The sequence below is a fragment of the Ostrea edulis genome, chromosome 8 (assembly GCF_947568905.1).
Source record: "Ostrea edulis chromosome 8, xbOstEdul1.1, whole genome shotgun sequence".
Lineage (NCBI taxonomy): Eukaryota > Metazoa > Mollusca > Bivalvia > Ostreida > Ostreidae > Ostrea > Ostrea edulis.
In genome coordinates this window covers 17,598,270-17,623,213 of record NC_079171.1, presented here as the reverse complement: position 1 = coordinate 17,623,213, position 24,944 = coordinate 17,598,270, and the positions used below count along the sequence as shown (strand labels likewise).

The 24,944-nt window shown below is 35.3% G+C and overlaps 1 protein-coding gene across 1 annotated transcript in view; it reads left to right on the top strand.

The window, feature by feature from the left end:
- Positions 1-24,689, top strand: part of LOC125661325 (methylcrotonoyl-CoA carboxylase beta chain, mitochondrial-like) — a 48,372-nt gene extending 23,683 nt beyond the window's left edge. Inside the window, exons 8-17 of the mRNA XM_048893296.2 lie at positions 293-357; positions 2,775-2,874; positions 3,057-3,152; positions 4,120-4,192; positions 8,385-8,461; positions 8,549-8,615; positions 10,577-10,733; positions 10,884-10,998; positions 15,802-15,887; positions 24,246-24,689. Coding sequence (XP_048749253.1) covers positions 293-357; positions 2,775-2,874; positions 3,057-3,152; positions 4,120-4,192; positions 8,385-8,461; positions 8,549-8,615; positions 10,577-10,733; positions 10,884-10,998; positions 15,802-15,887; positions 24,246-24,363 — 954 coding nt within the window. The 3' untranslated portion in view covers positions 24,364-24,689. The remainder of the gene's footprint in view (positions 1-292; positions 358-2,774; positions 2,875-3,056; positions 3,153-4,119; positions 4,193-8,384; positions 8,462-8,548; positions 8,616-10,576; positions 10,734-10,883; positions 10,999-15,801; positions 15,888-24,245) is intronic.
- Positions 24,690-24,944: the final 255 nt, after the last annotated feature.

The window sequence follows — 24,944 nt, the reverse complement described above, 5'->3', positions numbered from 1 at the left end:
ATGAAGAAGATAAAAAAAATCTTCTGAAGAACAGCAGGGCCAAGGTGACTCCGTTGAGAATTGTGGCACATTGGCCTCTTCTTTTTGCTCTAAAATTATTTCAGAAAGTTGCGAGAGCTTTTAGTTTGCTAACTTTTTTCTTGGTGAATTCTGTTAAAGGATTTGTCAGGATTTATGAGTATGATTCAGAAATGACTTTCTGTTTTACGGACAAAAATTGAATAACCCTTTATTGATGCATAAACGTCTTGTCATGACTGTGCTGCTGAATGACTGCTGTTTACTTACCTAGGTGAAGGCTGCGACAGGGGAGGAGGTGTCAGCCACAGATTTGGGAGGAGCACAGTTACACTGCAGGTCTGTGCTATTAATGTGTTGTTATCAAAGCATGAGGTTATATACTAGCAAACATCCTGTCTGCTAAATTTAGATCTGTGCAATTTTGTTGGCTGTAATGGTCAATATCAAAGTGAATTTGGAACAGCAATTTCATGATTCAATACATATCATGAAACATGGATTGTGATTCTTTTCTTTGTTCTGTTCAACACTGTTAAGTACATACATGTATACTGGGCAATTACTGTACAGTAAATCACTTTCATGGAGCATGCTTATTATGAATTCATGCTTACAACATGTGATTTTTTATGAACTCATTGGACAAAGAATTACATTTATTATAATGAATCAAATTGTTCATCACCTTCGCTGTTGTACCATACAATTCAGGTTACTATTTTCATTCTGTGTCATATTACCATACAATTCAGGTTACTATTTTCATTCTGTGTCATATTACCATACAATTCAGGTTACTGTTTTCATTCTGTGTCATATTACCATACAATTCAGGTTACTATTTTCATTCTGTGTCATATTACCATACAATTCAGGTTACTATTTATACCCCCCGCAACAAGTTGTGTGTGTGTGTGTGGGGGGGGGGGGGGGGGTATACTGGAATCGGGTTGTCCGTCTGTCTGTCCGTCTGTCTGTAGATGCAATGGTTTCCGGGCTCTAAAGCATTATCCTTTTCACATACCGTCATCATATCATACATATGGACTACCCATGGGATGAAGATGTTCCCTATCGATTTTAAGGTCAAAGGTCAAGCGCACTGGACATCGAAGTAGCAATATGGTTTCCGGGCTCTAAAGCGTTATCCTTTCCACCTACAGTCACCATATCATACATATTGACTACCCATGTGATGAAGATGTTCCCTATTGATTTTGGGGTCAAAAGGTCAAAGGTCACGCACACTGGACATCGAAGTAGCAATATGGTTCGGTTTGTCATGCCATTTGTTTTTTACACTCAGAAAAGAGGTAGTTTATACCTATTACCAACACCCTTTGGGAGATTGGGGTAAGCGGGGGGTATTCTTAGTGAGCATTGCTCACAGTACCTCTTGTTTCATTCTGTGTCATATTACCATACAATTCAGGTTACTATTTTCATTCTGCAGGTATATTTGTAATTTTTAGTTTTAAAGGTTTTCAGATTATGTAACTTCTGTAGCTAAAAGCATAATACATGTAAAAGCATGGGTTTATTTTGTCAAATTTGTATGGTTCCAGAGTTCAAACTCCAAAACTTAGCTCAGCGCATTAATTACCTTATAAGAAAGGTTTAACTTTACTTGCATGTATTTGTATTGTATTTCAAATTCATTTAATAAACTAATATCAAGATAAGCAGCTTTCTGATATAAGATTTTGTCAGCGGAATACACAATTTCTGAGTTTCAGTATCATTGTATCTTTGGAAACCTGAAAAGTGAGTGGATCTAAGTCTTCTTAACTTAATTGTGAGATTACTGATCCTGATGTAATACAAGCACACAAGAATTTTGATTAGTGTATTACAGGGAATAGTTAACCCTCAGAAATACCAATTGTTCTAGAAATCAAAAGTAATGGTATAGGTATTACAAATACATGTACATGTGCATCATACTATATGTACAAAAATATGTGAAACGGAGATGGGGGTACAAACAAAGTTAACACGAGTTGTCAGTGGTGTATTGTTTTCCTCACATTATTGTCAGTGGTGTATTGTTTTCCTCACATTATTGTGTTCTTCACATGATATATTACAGCTGTTTCTATGTTGTTATTGTAAACTGGTCACAGTAGCCTAGTATTTAGGATGTTACCTTGGCAACTGGTGGGTCCTGGGTGTGATTTTTTGGTTGTTGGTTGGTTAGTTGGTTGTTTTACATCATTTTGAGATGTCGCCAGTTATGGTACTTATGCTTAGTGCTTACAGCCATAGCAGTGAGGGTTCTTTAAAATGCCAACACCTGCCACACACAGACCTTCGTTTCTTAGGTCATTTCCGAAAGACCTGTGATTCTCACTTCTAAATGCTGAGCATTTGACGAAGGACCAAACACTACCTATGCATATACCTTAGGTTTGACATGTCTATGGCACAAGTGGGGCTCGAACTTGTGGCCTCCCAGTTATGAAACGAACGCTCTACCACTGAGCTATATATCTTAGGTTTGACGTGTCCATGGCACAAGCAGGGCTCGAACTTGTGGCCTCCCAGTTATGAAACAAACAATCTACCACTGAGGTACCGTGACCTGTCAGTATTTGGCATTCATTAATATGAAAGTCACAGGTCTTTTGGTTATGACCTAAATGACAGTACATTTCTATTGTATTTGATATAGATAGACAACTTTTATCAAATTGTATATGATATACCTTCACGGAGATGTATGATCATGTCAATTTTTGTTTGTGTATCTGCAGCAAATCAGGAGTGACAGATTACTTTGCTCAAGATGACCTTCATGCACTTCATCTGGCCAGAAGGTGTATCAAGAACATAAACTACACCAAAGATCCTAAGGTTTGAATGCTAATTTCAAAATTAATTATAGATACATGTATCTAATCACATGTAATTAGGATTAAGGTGATACAAGTTTCAAAATCAGAGGAAGCAGTTTTCTTTCAGTGAAAATGAATTTAGATTCAGAACAGCTTTTCTGTGTTCCTATATCATTGTTATTTCTGTTGTTGTCTGTGCAGGTTTCAATAGAAACTCCAGAAGAACCTATTCATCCTACAGAGGAGTTGTATGGAATTGTAGGAGCAAATCTAAAGAAGACGTTTGATGTTAGAGAGGTAAATGATCTTGTAGTTGTCAACTATATGCACAAACGGTAGCAATGGCATGCACGCTTTGATTTTTTCGGCATTATTTGGTTCTTCCTGGTATATCCAGGGGTCCGTGTTTGCCCAACTCTCTATTTTGTATTGCCTCAGGAGTTATGAGATTGATTACTGTTCATTATCTTCACCTTTCATTCACCCTGGAAAGTAAATCCCACACGGGCAGTTGCATGGGGATCTGGGTTAGAATAGGTCCTCAGTACCCCTTGCTTGTCGTAAGAGGTGACTAAATGGGGAGGTCCTTTGGATGAGACCCCAAAAACTGAGGTCCTGTGTCACAGTTGTGGCATGATTAAGATCCATCCCTGCTCAAAGGTTGTAAGCGCCAAGCATAAGCCTAAATTTTGCAGCCCTTCACTGGAAATTGTGATGTCTCCATATGAGTGAAGGATTTTTAAGAAGGACATTAAACAATTTTCAATCAATCAATCAACCCACACGGGCACACAATATTTTGAGGGTAAATAAAGCTTCACATACAAATTTCATGCAATGATTGTTATTATTCCAATTTGATATTTGTTGTAAGATGTTTCTATTTGATATTTGTTTTAAGATGTTTCTATTTGATATTTGTTTTAAGATGTTTCTATTTGATATTTGTTGTAAGATGTTTCTATTTGATATTTGTTTTGATATTTGTTTTAAGGTGTTTCTTTTTGATGTTTTGTTTGAAGTTGTTTCTATTTGGAATAGAAGTGTGGACTTTGATATACCTTGTTTGAATCTTTTGACTGTGGCATCACTATATTATCAGAAAAGTAAAAGCTGGAAGACTTCTGTAGGGGTGGGACACAATTTTATCATGACCAGTTACATGACTGATTAATTGAATCTGATTAGTTCTTTCATCAAATGAGTTTACTATACGGAAAGATCAAGTCACATTGTCATAATATGGATTCTTGTTGATTTTTAGGTCATAGCAAGGATCGTAGATGGAAGTAAATTCGATGAATTTAAAACTATGTTTGGAGAAACTTTAGTCACAGGTACAGTGTTTATGCTAAACTTGAAAACCAAAGTTCAATGTGACCCTTTGAAATGAATTTGTGTGTGGGAGGTGGAGGGGGGGGGGGGGGGGGGGGGGAGTGTGGAATTTAGAGATTCAAAATTTTCATTTCATAACATCACCTTAATCATCATCAATCAACCAACAACAGGTGGCAATCACTCTCGTATAAACCTGCTGTGAAATTTATAATTGTTTGTTTCTGAGACTTATTGGGGCTTTTAGCTCACCTGAACTCAAATGAGCTTTTCTGATCACCTTTTTTCTGCCATTTGTCCCTCTCTTTGTCTGTTTGTAAACTTTTAATAATTTCAACTTCTCCAGAAATTCAGGGCTAATTTCAACCAAACTTGCCACAAGCATGCTTGGGTAAAGAGGATTCAAGTTTATTCAAGTGCCATACCTTATTTAAGAGAAAATGAAAATTGTGTGGCATCTTTTAAAAAAAAAATTCTCAAGAACCCCTGGGCAAACTTGGCACAAATCATCCTCGTTTAAGGGGATTCAAGTTGTTTTTTTTTCAAATGACAAATCACTGTTTATTACCTTCACTTTTTATACAACCATCTATAGATGGAATGTATTATGGTACAGTGATGTCTGTCTGTTCAGGGATTCCTGTTTCTATTTTTATTTCTCTGTCACATATTAAACTGAAACTTGCTTTGTAGCTTCTTTGTGGGTCACTCAAGATCAGGTTGCAATTTTGATCCATTTTGACCTCTCTCTCAGGAGTTTTTCCACTTGATTTATGTGTTATACGGAGGATACATAATTTTTACAGCTAACTCCATCCACAATTTTCAAGTGAGGACCTTATTTTGCAGATTGTTTGTATGGGTATTGAAGATGTACATGTGGCAAGGATTTTGATTTTTTTCGGCTTTTTTTTAAAATTACACGTTAATTCCAGTAAGTATTGAGGAAATATTACATGTAGAGTACATGATTTATCCGTCTCACAAATGAGGGCCTTCTTATTTTACAAAGTGTGTGAGTATTGAAGATGAGCATATTGCAAAGATATTCTTTAATTTTTGAGAAAATTACGCGTTGTTGAACTTTATCAGTTTTGAGGAAATATTATAAAATGAGTGCATGGTTCGTCCTTTTAACTCCTCTCACAGTTTTAAAGCTAGGGCCTCTGTTAACAAGTATTGTAAGGATTTTGATTGTCAGCATATGGACGTCTTGTTGAAGGAGGTGTAAGAGAACCAAATAAATCCATAATAAGGGGAAAGTATTACATTCATATTAATGTTATATTGAGCCCATGTAATAGATTTTGCTCAAACTCTTGCAAAAGTACATTTTATTGTTACATTAAAAAAAATTTAATTTTGCAAGGTTCAAACCTATGATCCGCAAATTTATAAGTTAACCCATACATGTATATTGAATAAGTCACCCTGAATAGATATGAAAGTGTAAAAGACTAGGTAATATATTGCTGACCTTTCTTTATTATGCCCCCTTCAAAGAAGAGGGGCATATTGGTTTGCACCTGTCGGTCGGTTGGTCGGTCGGTAGACCACATTTTGTCGGCTCAATATCTTGAGAACCATTCACTTGATGATAATGATATTTCATATGTTGGTTGGTTATGAGTAGAAGAGGACCCCTGTTGTTTTCCAGGTCAAAGGTCAAGGGTCAATCTACTCTGGACATAGGAATATACTGTCCGCTCAATATCTTGAGAATCCTTTGCTTGACAGACATCAAACTTAATACACTGGAACATTCTAAGGAGTAGATTGAGTTATTGATTTTGAGGTCACATGGTCGAAGGTCAAGGGTCAAACTGGACATTGGAATATACTGTCAGCTCAATATCTTGAGAACCCTTTGCTTGACTCTGTACGTCTTCAGGAGAAGATGACCCCTATTGATTTTGAGGTTACATGGTCAAAGGTCAAGAGTCAAACTGGACATAGTAATATACTGTCCACTCAATATCTTGATAACCCTTTGCTTGACAGACATCAAACTTAGTACTCTGATACATCTTCAGGAGAAGATAACCCCTATTGATTTTGAGGTCACATGGTCAAAGGTCAGTGGTTGAACTGGACATAGTAATATATTGTCTCCTATATTTTAAGAATTATTTGTTTGATTGACACCAAACTTGGTACACTGGTACTGCATAAGGAGTAGATGACCCCTATTGATTTTTAGGTCACATGGTCAATCCATTCTTGACATAGGAAGATATTGTCTGCACAATATTTTGAATTGATGATACTACTATCAATTAAATGATGTGTGTGTATAACCCTTTTCAATTTTGCACCATGGGGGCATATGTTTTTACAAACATCTCTTGTTCATGTTACAAAACAAAGTATGTCACAGCTTGATGATGGCCGATACTACGTCAAGTAAAGTTCTACAACTCATGACATTTTTGCCATATATGCTAATCAATGTCACCAAAAAAAACACCTTATAATTAAAACACCCTTTATAACATTTTCACAGGCGTATTATGTACCGTTTATGATACTCTTGTTCATTTAAGAAATGAACGCACTTTTGAGCTGTTCATGGTCAATATGAATGGATTTGGATTTGAGGCAGATTGTGTGAATCTCACTAGCGATTCACAAAGAATTTGCCTCAAATCCAAATCCGTTCATATTGACCATGAACAGCTCAAAAGTGCGTTCATTTCTTGTATTTATATTCATGTGTTAAATCACCATTTGTTTACATTGCCTGTATAAGTCAGGAAATATTTTGTTGCATAAAACGAACTCCTAAGATCCACCTATGTCACAGTCGTATTGTGACGTACGTCAAAACATAGACATGACATCACGCTTTACCCTGCCTTTTATCAACATTGCACGGTGCACTGTATTTTGGAGCTAGGAGACCACAAGATTGGGATGATAATCCACTAAGTTCATAATCTTAATCCGGGGTGTGACTTTGCGAGATCTTTGTAACACATGTTGTGTTTTTTCAAATCATTACGCTCTCTCAGTCGCTTTCTTTAAACTAGTTCATGACCCGTTCATAGTCAATGTGAACGGATTATATCGTGTGCTGAAATTGGTTGGTTCATAGAGGAAAAGTAAATATATTAATATGCAAACATCCTCAGATAGTGCAGATTCAATTTTATTCACATCACGACTCCTGGGGGTTAGTTTAGGCCACAATATGCAAGCACCTACAGGTAGTTCAAATTTGTTCACATCAAGGGCCCCAGGGGTAGACTAGGGCCACAGTAGGAGATCAACGTTTTATAATAGAATATATATAGGAAATTAGTTAAAGCATTTTTTGCCCCCAGTTGGAGGGAGCATATTGTTTTTGTCTTGTTTGTCTGAATCGTAATTTTTGCTCATAACTTTTGAATGGTGAGTGATAGGGCTCTCATATTTCATAAGGGCATTCTTTGTGAGAAGACTTTTTTATAGCCCCAAAGTTTTTAACCTTGTGACCTTGACCTTGGAGACCTAGTTTTAAAAAAAACCTAACCTATGCAATACCCTATATACTATTCAATGCAGAACTTTCATATTTTATATATAGATTTCTCATGGCAAGACCTTTCATTTCATAGTATGATCTTTGACCTTGTGACTTTGACCTTCTCCAGAACATCAAGGTCATGTTAGTCATCCTGGTATAAAGGCATCCTTGTGTAGTGTGAATTCAGGTGTGGCTATGTTGTGACCCTATTGGGCTAGGTAGGAGCCAAAATATGGGGTCAAAATTTTCATAGGAATAAATTGGGAAAAATCACATTAGCTGAAAAACAGTAGGGCCATGGTGACTCAGGTGAGCAACTTTGGCCCATGGGCCTCTTGTTTTGAAAGAGCTCTGCTGAGCTTTTTATTACCATCTGTAGCCCATTTAACAAGACAAACTGAAGTAAAATTGCTGAAATGACCATTCCATTTATTTGGACTTCCGGTTTTGTTTAGAATCGGGTAGGTTATTCTAGAATTTTCATAGGGAGTGAAGGATTTTTTCAAGGGTCAATTTGATGCAGAGATTTTTTAGGGGGAGGGGGTTGAATTTGTACACATATTTTACATACAGTAGATGTGATGAGAATACAATTCATTTCACTTTACATTTAATTGATATTAAATGACCTCCTCTGTTCATTATGTTACATGTCATCTATTCTAATCTCTTTGAATGATTTCCTAAAGGGTTTGCCAGATTGTGGGGATATCCTGTAGGAATACTGGGAAATAATGGCGTTTTATTTAGTGAATCGGCATTAAAGGTGAGTATTGAATCTCCATTCGTTATTTTGTGTTCACGGCACCCTGAAATATTGCAGTATTTCCTCTTACTTTATACTATTTTTTAGGGAACACATTTTATAGAATTATGCTGTCAAAGAAACATTCCTCTTATTTTTCTTCAAAACATTACAGGTAAGCTCCACAGATCTCTGTACTATCTATAGATTATCCTCAAATTCAATGTTTAAGATTGTGTTAATATTAAAGTATAAGAACTTTGAAATTCATTAATTTCTGATTTTAGTTTGTATCTTGTTTAACGTCTCACTCGAGAATTTTTCACTCATATGGAGACCTCACCAAGACCAGTGAAGGGCTTCAAATTTAGTCCTATACTCAGCACTTGCAGCCATTGAGCAGTGAGGGTTCTTTAGCATGCCACACCTACCGCATATTTAAACAATGAAAACATGGACGAAATAAACAAAATAGTAACTGTTTAATTTCTTTAGAATAAAAAGTGAAATATCGATGTCATATCCCAAAACATTATTGGAACATGGATAAATACATACAGCGAATTACAAAAGACCAGTTGAGTTTTCAATTGCCTGCTGGATTGATCAACAGACTTTACAATTTGGTCAGCAAAGTATCACATTTGGTCTGAATTTAGGTCACAAAGTTACTCAGGTATGACAAAGAATTGACAACTTTTTTTTCTCAGTGTGAGTGACAACCCCATAAATAAGATAATTTAACACTTCAGTTTTACTGATTATTTCAGGGAAAAGAATTTCTCTAATTGTATAAGTTAATAATTTCTTTGTTAAAATATCTCTCCATCTTATTTTTTTCATGGTTATAAGCTGAATAGGTGTTGTAAAAAGGTAGATGTGCACTAACCAACCCTAAGAACTCTAAATAGAATAAAAAGACTGAACTGAAATGGTTAGCTATAATAACAAGAATTCTATTGGTCAGAAACAGTAACAATAGAAGAGTTTTCTGGAAGTTTTCTTTGTGTGATATGAATGGAATGACATCAAATATAGATTGACACACAGATGAATGGTACATGTACATGTGGACACTGTGAGATGTCTAATGAAATATTCTTAAAAGTGAAATTGATAAGAGTTTAGTAAAGTTCAATTTAATCAATAAAAAAATTGTATTTGAGAGAGAGAGAGAGAGAGAGAATGTACCCTTTTCTTTACTTAAAGTAATCAATAGTATTTTTGAAAGAAAAATATAATCAAATTTGATTTTATTCCAAATTTATTGATTTAAAAACACTTGAAATAATGTTTCAAATTAAAGAGAGAGAGTGCACCTTTAATTAAACATGTTAAAGTAATCAAATGTACATGTATATCTGAGAGAGAAATATATTCAATTTGATTTAATTGATGTTCACTTTGAAAAAAAAAGTCCTAGGGAAATAGCTGCAAAAGACACTGAAATCAACTCAGATTTACCTGTAAAAGCAATCTACGCTTGAGTAACTTTGTGACCTAAATTCAGACCAAATGTGATTCTTGGCTGACCAAATTGTAAAGTCTATTGATCAATCCAGCAGGCAATTGAAAACTCAACCGGTCTTTTGTAATTCGCTGTAAGAGCATTGATATAAAATTGATTTGTTGGGTGAAAAAATATCAAATATTGGCGCATTTCTTAAAATATTATTTGAAACACAGGTAAAAACAATAGTCTTAGAGCATTGATTTAAAATTGTAAACCGATTCTTGAAAAATGTTGGACCGACTTATAAATGGGTCAATGGCAATTCCCTCCAAAATAACCTAAAAACTATACAACCGACTTGTAGGCGAACCGACTTATAGGCGAGTATATACGGTACTGTGACACGGGACATCCGTTTTTAAGGTCATCTCCAAGGACCCGTGACATTCACACCTGATGTAGAGCGTTTGACAATGGAACTGTCACTACGTTTTAACGACTTACCAGTAGGTTTGTCGCGGCCAGGATTCAAACCCCGGCAATCCGCATATGAGGCGAACGCTCTAACCTCTAGACCACTGTGGTGGTTTTTCTAATTTAGCAACAGAAGTGATGTGTGTATTAATTGGTCACTCTCATTCATATTATAGTTGAAACATTTTTCTGGCTTTTATTTTGAATAGGCTTTATGGTTGGTCGTGAGGCTGAGGCAGGGGGCATAGCCAAGCATGGAGCCAAAATGGTGACAGCTGTTGCGTGTGCCAAAGTTCCTAAATTTACTGTGATAATTGGAGGCTCATATGGGGCTGGGAATTATGGGATGTGTGGCAGGGCCTATAGGTGGAGTATTTATTTTATTTTGATTCTTGGTATTTCCCTAATTATTGCTTGAATTTTTTACTGGTGATTTGAAAATTGAATTTGCCATACGAAAGATTTGCCCTTTGATTAAACCCTGTATTTGATTGTAAATGCATTGTAAACTTGTAGCCCACGATTCCTGTATATGTGGCCCAATGCCAGGATCTCTGTAATGGGTGGGGAGCAGGCAGCCAGTGTTTTAGCTCAGATCACAAAGGAACAGAGGATCAGGGCTGGAAAAATGGTAGGGAGATCTCGTTTGTTTCATACAGTGATTTTGTGTCACCTGCAGCGCATATTTAAACATCACTTTACCTCAGCTGGCATCTGTTGTCTGTTTTAATAACAGGTCAGTTCTTTGTCTGTTTGACTGACAGGGTGGGGTCAGAATGACAGGGTGGAGTCTCTGTCTGAATGACAGGGAGGAGTCTCTGTCTGAATGACAGGGAGGAGTCTCTGTCTGAATGACAGGGTGGGGTCTCTGTCTGAATGACAGGGTGGGTCAGAATGACAGGGTGGGGTATCTGTCTGAATGACAGGGTGGAGTCTTTGTCTGAATGACAGGGTGGGGTCAGAATGACAGGGTGGAGTCTCTGTCTGAATGACAGGGTGGGTCAGAATGACAGGGTGGAGTCTCTGTCTGAATGACAGGGTGGGTCAGAATGACAGGGTGGAGTCTCTGTCTGAATGACAGGGTGGGTCAGAATGACAGGGTGGGTCAGAATGACAGGATGGGGTCTCTGCCTGAATGACAGGGTGGAGTCTTTGTCTGAATGATAGGGTGGGGCTCTTATTTCGAAACTGGTGTATTGTACATTGTACATGAAATTTTCAACTTCAAACAAAACATCCAGGCCACAATCGCTAAAGTTTAGATTGGAAAAGCCATTTGTTGTTTTGAAATGCTGCATTTTTTATTCTCTCTGAGTTTTTATTCTATTGATTACTGTGTTATATAAGTTGGGATGGGGTGGGTGACCCTTTATTCTCTCTGAGTTTTTATCTATTGAGTACTGTGTTATATAAGTTGGGATGGGGTGGGTGACCCTTTTCACAAGACGTACAATAATCAATGACTTAACTGCCATTTTTACTTTTCAATAATAAATCCTACCACCCTAGTTTGAATTTGTCAAAGGTTCACATTTATCAATGAAACTAGTGGGCCTCATCCTTCAAATTATTTTTATTTCATATCACCTCAGAGATAATCTGAATAGTACTGCAGCTGCCAAATCACTGAACTGCAAACAGCCAAAGTGGAACGATGTAGGTCTTGTTGACGGGATGAATATTGCTATAAAAAAATTATTTTTATTTTTGACGTGGTCAGAAATATTTATTTCTTTGACAAAGTCGAAAGATTTTTCTTATTGTGAGACTCGTTCACTGCTTTAACCATGTGTGTCATGGCGGACTCCAATGTTGATAAGACACATGATTTGGTGTTTCAAAAACAGCAGTAAAGGGGAAGAAGAAGATAGCCCCAACTAAGTGTATATCTAGATTGTCTTCAGAGAAGACAACCACTTCATGAACTACTGGTGCATCTGTGAGTTCTTGGAGGGGGGGGGGGGGGGGGGGGAGGAGCATGGCAATGGTGGCGGTCATGAAGGTGTTTGTCAAACAGCGAGATTCTAAATACATATATACTTAAAGCTATTCAAGAAAATACAAGAAAAAACAGGACAATTGCGTGGCTGAATTGTAGAACATACTATTGTGTTCTTATGATTACTTTGATGATCGTCAAGGTGACTGATATGACGAAGCAGGCACTTGAGGATTGGCTTTGGGGAAGCACACATTAGATGAAATCAACAACAAATATGTTAGTGCTGGCAAAAAACTCAAAGTTAAAGAAACAACAAATATGTTAGTGCTGGCAAAAAACTCAAAGTTAAAGAAACAACAAATATGTTAGTGCTGGCAAAAAACTCAAATTAAAGAAACTTGAGATAGTCCAGAATTATCTAATTTGGTGACAGACGGGTCCGAGAGAAAATTAAGAAGGAATGTTTTATTGAACTTTTAAAACAATGAACCAACCAGAAAACTGTTTGGCATTAGTCACTGTTAAAACTAACCAAATATTTTGGGACTTTTTAAATCCAGGAGATGCAAAATATATAGACATCTTTAGTGAAAGGTACATGTGCACTAACAAAACTTATATGCCTCCTTGTCAAGTGTGAAAACCCAGAGATGTTGGATCTGTTGGGAAGCTATTGCTAATAGACTGTAAGCTGCGTAGAGAGTCATTGAAGTAAGATATGAAAGGTGAATATACTAACTAATGGAGATCTGAGGTGAGATCTGCCATGTGTGCAGCCAGCTAGATACCTGGAAGGGGGCCCACTAGTGTAGACAATACCCTTTTTCGTGGTTGATTAATGAGAGAATGAGCACAAGATTGATTTGTTCGAGGAGCTGCAAGGGGCTGCGGATCCAACTGGAATTCTTCAGCTTACTCATCAAATTCAAAAAATTACCAGTGAGGAAGCCTGTAGAGTCACCTTAAGAAGTAATTGTGAAAAAGGTATGTAATTTACAAACTGGTTTAAGGCTAGTGCATTGAATTTTTTTTTAATTTCTGAATGGGAACAGTTAACATCAGATACCACAGCTATTTCATCTATCAATTAAATGGGTGGTATTACTTCTAAGAAATGTGATAAACTTGTCAAAGAGTTTTAGCTGTGGAGTATTAAAAGGTCCATGTATCTGGGGTTGTGATAGTTTGTCATGTGATGATCAGACAGAGTGGATAGTATATAAACCTGTGTTTAACAAGATTGTGATAAAGTGGGAACAGCCCAAGACATTGCTTACTATATGGTTGAATAAGCAAATTGATAGATATTGTTCTTGGCATCTAGACCCAGATACTACTTATGTTAGTGCATTTGGTTTTCCCTGGGAAAATATTGGTTATTTCAATCCTCCTTTCAGTCTCATCGGACGTGTGGTGAGGAAGATTTGTCAGGACCAGGCAAACCGTACACTTGTGGCTCCAGTGTGGTTAACACAGCCATGGTTCAATCACGTACTGAAGAAACTAGTGGACCACCCAGTGAATTTCACCTGTGACCGACTATCTTTTGACACTTTCAGGCATGGATGTACACCATCCTCTGAAGGACTTGTTAAGTGCTGATGGCATGCCAATTGTCCGGTCACAGTTTCAGAAACAAGGAATTTCACAGCAAAAAGCCTCAATCCTGTCAGCATCATGGAAGTCGGAGAACCAAGAAACAATATAAGACATTTTATAAAAGATGGTTTCAGTAATGTAGTGAGGATCCATTGATCCAATGTTACACAACTATAGAAACTGCTGTTAAATTATTATCATATTTGTTTCGCTTTGGTTTAGGTTATTGTGCTATTAACACAGCCAGAGGGACTTTTGTCTTCTGTTGATTTTTGGGTTTTCTGTTGGATGTCATCCACTGGTCATACGATTTATAAAAGGTGTTTTTAACCTTAGACCATCAAAATCAAGATAGGTACATACTGGTATGCACCTATTGTTTTAAAGTATTTGAGAAAATTATCACCTGTAAAAACTTTAAGTTTGAAAGATTTGACATGCAAGTTGGTTATGTTAATCAGTTTAACTTGTGCATGTAGAGTGCAAACCATTTCATGTATGAAACTTAGCAATATGAAAAAACATAATAATTATGTATTTGATATTAGTGATCTTTTGAAAACTTGTAAACCTAACAACAGTATGTCTTACATGGTCTTGCAATCTTATCCGCCAGATAGGAGGTTATGTATATATTTTGTTTTATGTGAATATTTATCTCTGTGAGAATAAGAAATAAGTGTGATTCATTGTTCATCAGTTATGTACGTCCTCATAAAGAAGTTTCAAGACACACTATTGCACGTTGGATTTGAACAGTGTTGTGTGCAGCTCACGTTGGATTTGAACAGTGTTGTGTGCAGCTCACGTTGGATTTGAACAGTGTTGTGTACAGCTCACGTTGGATTTGAACAGTGTTGTGTACAGCTCACGTTGGATTTGAACAGTGTTGTGTGCAGCTCACGTTGGATTTGAACAGTGTTGTGTGCAGCTCATTGTGTTTAATCCGTATCTCTGTCTAAAGCAAATGGGAACTTGGTTCCTGTTGATCACAGTTTTAGTGGGATGGTCAAATACGGACAGGTTTATGATAAACTGGTTGTCAATAATGACATGTGCATTCCTGAAGTTGTAAATAAAGAATCTGATTACGAATGGAAAAGAAATTGTGTCATGCTTTAAAGATTCACATTATCTCCTACGTGACATTTAGGATAAATGATTAGGAATTTAAACGAGACTTACCATGGTAAAGGCAAGGTTTGTCAGTTTCTAGAGAATATTTTAAAAACCAATGAACACATTTGATTCAAACTTTGTGTATATATTATGTGTATAATGAAGTTGTACTCCTGTCATTTTTATTGAGATTCATCACCAGTCAAGGAAATTATGGATATTTTCTTTCTACGGGTGGTTTTTCAACTTCATTGACTTCGTCATTTTCTTTTAAATTTTGTAATAATCTGTCCTTTCAGAGACTACTTCATTAGATCAGTCCATTTTTCTGTCTGTCTGCCCATCTGTCTGTGGATGATTTTGTAAATAAAAGATGCATTGTTTTTTGGCTCAAGTACGCTGAATAGTAGTTATCCATGTAATTTTACTCAGAAATTATATTAAGCATATCTTCAATATTCTGAGTAACACTCTACTGCAGAATATATAGTCTTGCATTTACATTTATTGCTCTCAACAATCTTCATGCCAAAAGGATGCAATTTATTCTTCAATGAGCAAAATTGACATTTCCCATCATCCAATGTGCCCTGTGGAGGGGGGGGGGGGGGGGGTATATTAGTCCTGCTAGGACAGTTCTAGTTTTTAAAGTTTCAGAAGTAGTTGAAATTTATTAAAGTGACCTCATTTTATGCTAACAGTGAAATGAAATACTTGATGGAGTTTAAGGTCAAGATATTGTTGGTTATACATTCAAAGCTCTGAATTTTGTAGCTTACACCTGATGAAGAGGAAGCTATTAAAGTTCCAGTAATAAAGAAATATGAAAAGGAGGGACATCCATACTATGCCAGTGCCAGGTAAGCTACATTTGTAGGAACCAGTACACACTATGTCAGTGTTAAGTAAGCTATCATTATAGGAACCAGTACATACTATGTCAGTGTTAAGTTAGCTATCATTATAGGAACCAGTACATACTATGTCAGTGCTAAGTAAGCTATCATTATAGGAACCAGTACATACTATGTCAGTGCTAAGTAAGCTATCATTATAGGAACCAGTACATACTATGTCAGTGCTAAGTAAGCTATCATTATCGGAACCAGTACATACTATGTCAGTGCTAAGTAAGCTATCATTATAGGAACCAGTACATACTATATCAGTGTTAAGTAAGCTATCATTATAGGAACCAGTACATAGTATATCAGTGTTAAGTAAGCTATCATTATAGGAACCAGTACACACTATATCAGCGTTAAGTAAGCTATCATTATAGGAACCAGTACATAGTATATCAGTAAGCTATCATTATAGGAACCAGTACATACTATGTCAGTGTTAAGTAAGCTATCATTATAGGAACCAGTACATAGTATATCAGTAAGCTATCATTATAGGAACCAGTACATAGTATATCAGTGTTAAGTAAGCTATCATTATAGGAACCAGTACATAGTATATCAGTGTTAAGTAAGCTATCATTATAGGAACCAGTACATAGTATATCAGTAAGCTATCATTATAGGAACCAGTACATAGTATATCAGTAAGCTATCATTATAGGAACCAGTACATAGTATATCAGTAAGCTATCATTATAGGAACCAGTACATAGTATATCAGTGTTAAGTAAGCTATCATTATAGGAACCAGTACATAGTATATCAGTAAGCTATCATTATAGGAACCAGTACATAGTATATCGGTGTTAAGTAAGCTATCATTATAGGAACCAGTACATACTATGTCAGTGTTAAGTAAGCTATCATTATAGGAACCAGTACATAGTATATCAGTAAGCTATCATTATAGGAACCAGTACATACTATGTCAGTGTTAAGTAAGCTATCATTATAGGAACCAGTACATACTATGTCAGTGTTAAGTAAGCTATCATTATAGGAACCAGTACATACTATGTCAGTGTTAAGTAAGCTATCATTATAGGAACCAGTACATAGTATATCAGTGTTAAGTAAGCTATCATTATAGGAACCAGTACATAGTATATCAGTAAGCTATCATTATAGGAACCAGTACATAGTATATCAGTGTTAAGTAAGCTATCATTATAGGAACCAGTACATAGTATATCAGTAAGCTATCATTATAGGAACCAGTACATAGTATATCGGTGTTAAGTAAGCTATCATTATAGGAACCAGTACATACTATGTCAGTGTTAAGTAAGCTATCATTATAGGAACCAGTACATAGTATATCAGTAAGCTATCATTATCGGAACCAGTACATACTATGTCAGTGCTAAGTAAGCTATCATTATAGGAACCAGTACATACTATATCAGTGTTAAGTAAGCTATCATTATAGGAACCAGTACATAGTATATCAGTGTTAAGTAAGCTATCATTATAGGAACCAGTACACACTATATCAGCGTTAAGTAAGCTATCATTATAGGAACCAGTACATAGTATATCAGTAAGCTATCATTATAGGAACCAGTACATACTATGTCAGTGTTAAGTAAGCTATCATTATAGGAACCAGTACATAGTATATCAGTAAGCTATCATTATAGGAACCAGTACATAGTATATCAGTGTTAAGTAAGCTATCATTATAGGAACCAGTACATAGTATATCAGTGTTAAGTAAGCTATCATTATAGGAACCAGTACATAGTATATCAGTAAGCTATCATTATAGGAACCAGTACATAGTATATCAGTAAGCTATCATTATAGGAACCAGTACATAGTATATCAGTAAGCTATCATTATAGGAACCAGTACATAGTATATCAGTGTTAAGTAAGCTATCATTATAGGAACCAGTACATAGTATATCAGTAAGCTATCATTATAGGAACCAGTACATAGTATATCGGTGTTAAGTAAGCTATCATTATAGGAACCAGTACATACTATGTCAGTGTTAAGTAAGCTATCATTATAGGAACCAGTACATAGTATATCAGTAAGCTATCATTATAGGAACCAGTACATACTATGTCAGTGTTAAGTAAGCTATCATTATAGGAACCAGTACATACTATGTCAGTGTTAAGTAAGCTATCATTATAGGAACCAGTACATACTATGTCAGTGTTAAGTAAGCTATCATTATAGGAACCAGTACATAGTATATCAGTGTTAAGTAAGCTATCATTATAGGAACCAGTACATAGTATATCAGTAAGCTATCATTATAGGAACCAGTACATAGTATATCAGTGTTAAGTAAGCTATCATTATAGGAACCAGTACATAGTATATCAGTAAGCTATCATTATAGGAACCAGTACATAGTATATCGGTGTTAAGTAAGCTATCATTATAGGAACCAGTACATACTATGTCAGTGTTAAGTAAGCTATCATTATAGGAACCAGTACATAGTATATCAGTAAGCTATCATTATAGGAACCAGTACATACTATGTCAGTGTTAAGTAAGCTATCATTATAGGAACCAGTACATACTATGTCAGTGTTAAGTAAGCTATCATTATAGGAACCAGTACATAGTATATCAGTGTTAAGTAAGCTATCATTATAGGAACCAGTACATAGTATATCAGTAAGCTATCATTATAGGAACCTGTACACAGTATATCAGTGTTAAGTAAGCTATCATTATAGGAACCAGTACATAGTATATCAGTGTTAAGTAAGCTATCATTATAGGAACCAGTACATAGTATATCAGTAAGCTATCATTATAGGAACCAGTACACAGTATATCAGTGTTAAGTAAGCTATCATTATAGGAACCAGTACACAGTATATCAGTGTTAAGTTAGCTATCATTATAGGAACCAGTAAATATTATTATTGCTTCACCTACTATATATACTTAAAAATTAACAAATTTTGCCAATAAACTCCAAAATTCTTGCTCCAGAGTAACTGCTTGCATCTTTAATATTGTTTCATAGGTGAGGTGATGCCCATCAGCTTTACATGTAACAGAATCTTTCTTGATTAGTAAATATCATAAAATTATTTTAAAACCCACTTTCGTTTTTGATAAACTACCCTGAAATAGCAAAAATGAAAGTACAGTAGCGGCCACGCTTGATGGATCTAAGCCAGTTTTCTTTTCTTTTCTAAAATGACAACTTAAGATAATACGATATGAAGTTAATCCGTTGTTTATCAATGCTTGATTTTGATCTTACATAAGGAATAGGTTTTGATAATTGTTCATTAAATGAAATATGCCCATTCGTTTCTTCAATCCGTGATATTAGTTTTAAATCAATGTTATGGAAATTTCCAGAACGAAGTGCCCAGAACAAGGCAACATCATAGACACTTAGTTCTATAACCAATCACGCATTCTCGGGCTTTTCCGGTAAGCCGAAAAGTTGCGATTCGTTTACATCGGAATCAGTGTAAAAATGTGTAGGTGTTCAGAGTTAGTTATACTTAATATAGTAGTATCCCATATTTATCATTTTATGAAAGTTTATAATTATATTGCTTAATTACATCTCATTCAACAAAGGACACCCCCTTCCAGAGACCTGACACATTAATAAATTTTTCAATACGATATTCATTTGATATTTTCGATGTTCTTAATTTTTTTCATGATTATATAAGTCACTCTTACGACTTTTGGTAATAATTTATTAACAGTTACTGATATGTACAAACACATGGATAAACATAATAAAGTTTTTATTTTGGTTGAACATGTTTTGTGATGACACAGATCTTGAAAGTAGTAAGTCGAAAACTGTCCAGTATGTCAGATATTGAATGGTCCAGGGCTGTTCTGGGAAGTTTGCGCATTATGACTTAAAACAACATTTTGCCAAAATTAGGTTGTACACTACCTGCCAATGTCCAAGAAATCGGGCTACTGTTTACGATGTAGCAGTTTTTCTGTTGTAATTCATACAGTGCATTATGTTTTCGATTATTGCATTTGATGTGTATTCATAATTTTGCCCTTAAATTCTCGCACTGGACAACTACTACCATTATAAACACATTCGCAATACTTTAAATTTTGAAACTTTGAACGACTGTTCATTTTGTCTTTGGTCAATATTCGGCATGATGGATTACAATTGCATTCGTAAAATCATTATCTAACTTTCATTACGGAAAAAGATCATTTATGTTACATAAGGAACATTTAATTTGGAGCTCCAGTTTAGGTCACATGGTCAATCCACTCTGGACATAGGAAGATATTGTCTGCTCAATATATTGAATTGAATTGGTGTGGCACTACCATCAATTAAATTATGCATGTGTATGACTCTTTTCAATTTTGCAGCTGGGGGGTGGGGGGCATATATTTTTTTTTACAAGTATTTCTTGTTTTTATGTTTTTGCATATATTTAAACAGTCAAATTGTTTCCAGGTCACAGAATAAATTGTTACATGGTTTAAGTGTCTTGGTAATGTTGAAGACGTTGAACAAACGATAGTTTCACATTCGCTGACATCACAGAAAACAATTTGCTCGAAGTATTAGAAGAGGAAAAAAGACTCCCCGAGTACTATTAATGCAATTAAAGGAGTAGTGAATGTACTTACAGTATGTTATTATAGTTTGTTAAACACCATATTATTTTTTCCCATATCTAAATATATGATTTAGAAACAACAATTTAACTGTTAAACCAGCTATCACATTCGTGGTCCATTGACCAGTCAACAGTTTACGAACTGTTGTCCAGGCAATATTCTGCCCTATTTCTGTTGGCTACACAAGTCATGTGATTCTCAGTCTGCAGTGTGCGAAATTAATCATGAACCGATAGACAATGTCTATAGAAAATCGAGTCGGTCTATAACAATCAAAATATAGCTATAGACCAACTTGTCTATAGGAATTCTGAGTAAATAACTGGTTCTCAGCCGCTTATTAAACATATATGAGAAGTGAGACCAGTTTAAATGTAGTATGCTGATGTTTCTGTTCACCCCTTAGCTGTAATAAAATGTTCCACAATGTAATTACAAATCATTCGAATCAGATTATTCCATTTTCAATTTGATATTTACTTCAATGTACGCCATTTTCCTGCAAATTTGGAATGTCCTTTTTGAACGGTTTTAAAATATATGTGGAAGGGGGTGCATGCACTTGAATCAAACAGAAAGCGGTCAGTACAACAAGTTCCAGCAAGGCTAAAGTCGCAGAAAACCATGAGAAAATGAAACGTAGTAAATGTGACTTAGATGAAGAATCAGGCAGTGAAGCTGAGCTGAAACAAAATGAAAAAGAAAACGAAATTCTAATTGAAAAGCTTGACGTGCATGAAATTGAAAAAGAATATAATTAAACTATGAACAAATTACCAAACCGAATTTGTGTGTATTTAATATTTATTTTTAAATAACAATGAATATTGCATGATAGATTTCGGTCTATAGGAATTTGTTGTGGTCTATAGGAAATAAAATGCATGACTATGGACCGAAAGTCTATAGGACTTTAAAGTTAGTTTCGCACACTGAGTCTGCTGCTTGTTTATGTACTGGTAATGGCGAGGTTCACTGATTGTAAAATACAGAATTTATTAGATGAAATGCACAGCAGAAACACAAAAAATATAATTATTAATTAGGATATTGGGCATGTTTCTTTTAAACTAATGATTACATTGATAGTTGTATGCAATCACTCTGTCTTGTTAAAAGATCAAAGTCAACAAACTGTGTGCATCTTATTATATGCAAGCATCCTGAAGTCTGTTCAAATTATGACCCCTGGAAATAGGATGGAGCCACAAAAGGAGATACAAGTTTTACATGGTAATATATAGGAAAAAATCTTAATAACAGCAAGACCATGATTAGTCATATTTTAGAATATGCAAACATCCCTAGGTAATGCAGATTCGAGTTTATTCAAATCATGACCCCCAGGGGTAGTTTGGAGCCACAATAGGCGTTCAAAGTTTTACACAAGAATTTATAGGAAAACATTTGAAAATCTTCATCTCGACAAAAGCAGGACCATGATTAGTCATATTGATATGCAAGCATCCCCATGTAGTGCAAATCATAACCCAGGGGGTAGGATGGAGCCACCAATAGGGATCAAAGTTTTCTATGGGAATACATAGGGAACATCCTTTAAATTCTTCTCAAGAATAGCAGGGCATGATTAGCCATACTAATATGCAAGTATCTTTAGGTAGTGCAAATTGAAGTTTGCTCAGTTCAGGTGTCCCAGTGCCACACCCGCAACAAAAGGAGATATCACTTTTACAAGGGAATATACAGGAAATTGCTTAGAATAAATTCTTTTCAAGCAGCCCCCATACTATAGTTGGTTTCGTCCTGACTGTTTGTTGACACTACATGTATAACCTTGCTCATAACTTTTAGATGCTGCATGATGGTGCTCTCATATGTCATACATTTCTTGGGACAAGGCCTTTGTTTTGGTACCTTGTGAAATTGACCTTGGAGTTTGACCTATTTTTAAGAAAACCTAACCTAGACAATATTTCCTTAATTAGTTGAGGTACCTGGGCTTTCATATTTTGTATATAGATTTCTTATGGCAAGACATTATGTTTCATATCATGATCTTTGACCTTGGAGTTTGACCCAAATCCAAAAACTTTAAGAAAGTTAGCTCCTGAGCACTGGTTCAATATCCCATTGGTGCAAATGTATTACACATCTATTACTGAACCCTATCCAGTTGGAAAAAAAATGTGTCAATTCAAAGTTTGAAAGGGTTTTGCAGGGACTATATTTTGTGTCAGAAGGATTGATTAATCAAAAAGTTCTAAATCTGCATGATATTACAGTTTCTGGTTCATCTAATATATCTTCTATAAAAATTTTATTCTCCTATACGAGTATTTCAGTTTTGTAATTTATGATACAAGCAGTTGAGACTTGGAACTAGATCAAATATTGTAATTCATTAATTTGGTTCCAAATAGAACACCGATTCTTAGAAAAAAGTTCAAATCTATATACATGTACTTGAAATTTTGTATAAAAAATTCAATATTTTCGCCAATAATTTATAAATTTGGTCTCCAACCCCTACTTTTTTTAGTTCTATTTTAAATTTTAAGACAAGACCTTGAAAGTTATGTGAAATTTTAGAAATTGACATTACTCCTAATATGTCTTTTTAAATTCTGAAATTTTATATCATGAATTTTTTCGCATATCAAGTGCAAAAAGGTCATTATTTATTTTCATTACTTGTATTAAACTTTTCTTTTATCTGTATTGTTAGAAGACATGATTATGTATCTATCTTATGTAATGATCGATATCAGTTGCTTATGTTGTATTGACAACAACAGACAAATCAAGTTTAATTGAATAGATTTTAAGTGCGAAAAGGTCATGTTTAGAACACTGTAGCTCAATAACAAGCACTGCGACCCCAGTTTTTCTTTTCAGTTTCCTAATTCTCCTTCAAATGAAATTTTAAAAAACACTTCCCAAAAAATTTACATTACCCCAAATGTCAGGTGCGAACCTCTTTAACCCAAAACTTTTGCCTTAACTTTTGAGTGGGGGAGTGATAGAATATTATATTTTATGTTTCATGTATGCATGTAAAACTTATATGGTACCAATTTTGATGCACCAGATGCGCATTTCGACAAATAATGTCTCTTCAGTGATACTCAATCCGAAATTTTGGAAATTCGAAATAACAATAAACTTGTGAGAGCTAAAAGGAAAACTAGAGTGCCAAAAAAATTGAGCCAAATTCATCCAAGGATAGAGCTATGCATACCTTGTGACAGAACCTCTCTTTTGGTACCAAAGCTTTTGACCTTTTCACTTTGACCTTGGATTATGACATACTTCTAAAAGAAAGTTAATCTGAACTGTTTAAGTTAGGGCTTTCATATTTTGTATATAGATTCTTTATGGCAAGACCTTTGTAGCTTGGTTGGGGCCATAATATAGGGCTAAAATTATTCTTGGGAATAATGATTTTTTAAAAATCTAAAAAAAAAATACAACAGCTGAAGAACATGAGGGCCGAGGTGACTCAGATGAATGATGTTGGCCCATGGGCCTCTTGTTATTAAGCACTATTAAACTCTGGCACTTTAATTCTATATCGGGTTATTAGGAAGAAAGCAATGATAAGAATGTAATTCAACACTGTGTAATATAAGAAATAGAAAATAATTTGATAAAAAATAACAACCAAAAACCAATCACGACATCACAGAAAAATTATCGTTCTGATGCAAACAAATTAGAAAAGAGTGTCTGATTCATTGATAGGTTATGGGATGATGGCGTGATTGATCCAGTGGACACTAGGACTGTGTTAGGGCTCAGTATCAGCGCCTCACTGAATGCCCCCCAACAACACACGCAGTTCGGCGTCTTCAGGATGTGAGGACATATCATGGGGAGTCTGTAGGAAGATGTACAGAACAGATGTAAGAAATGCTGGACATTTGAGTGAAATGAGGGTTTAAAGGATAATAATGGTGACAACTCATGCAGTGTGTGAATGAATTACCTTTTTTGATTTCAAGGACAAATGAAATGTTAGAATACTCAAGGGGCAATAAAATTGTGTCAGATTCTGAGGAGGTTTCAATGAGTAGAATGTCATATCCGTTGCAGACAAGTTGTGAAAAGTAAATGCCATTAACACATGCAGGTATGTCTATGAAACTAGTGTGTTATTCAATCATTAAAGTTTGTTAGAAATACAAATATAGTTTGTCAAGTTATTGATTTATAATTTTTTTGTCCACTTTTAATAGAACACTCAGTATCAGCATTGATCCACTGAAGTCTCTATATATTGCAGATTTACAATTATTCATTCCACTTTACCAGGTCAAAGAAGCCTTGTAGCAACCATTAATGATATAAAATCCACTAATGATAAATTTTGCATTAACAAATGCAATTACGTTCACCAATGCAAAAAATATATCATTAATGATGCACCATCATAACCATTAA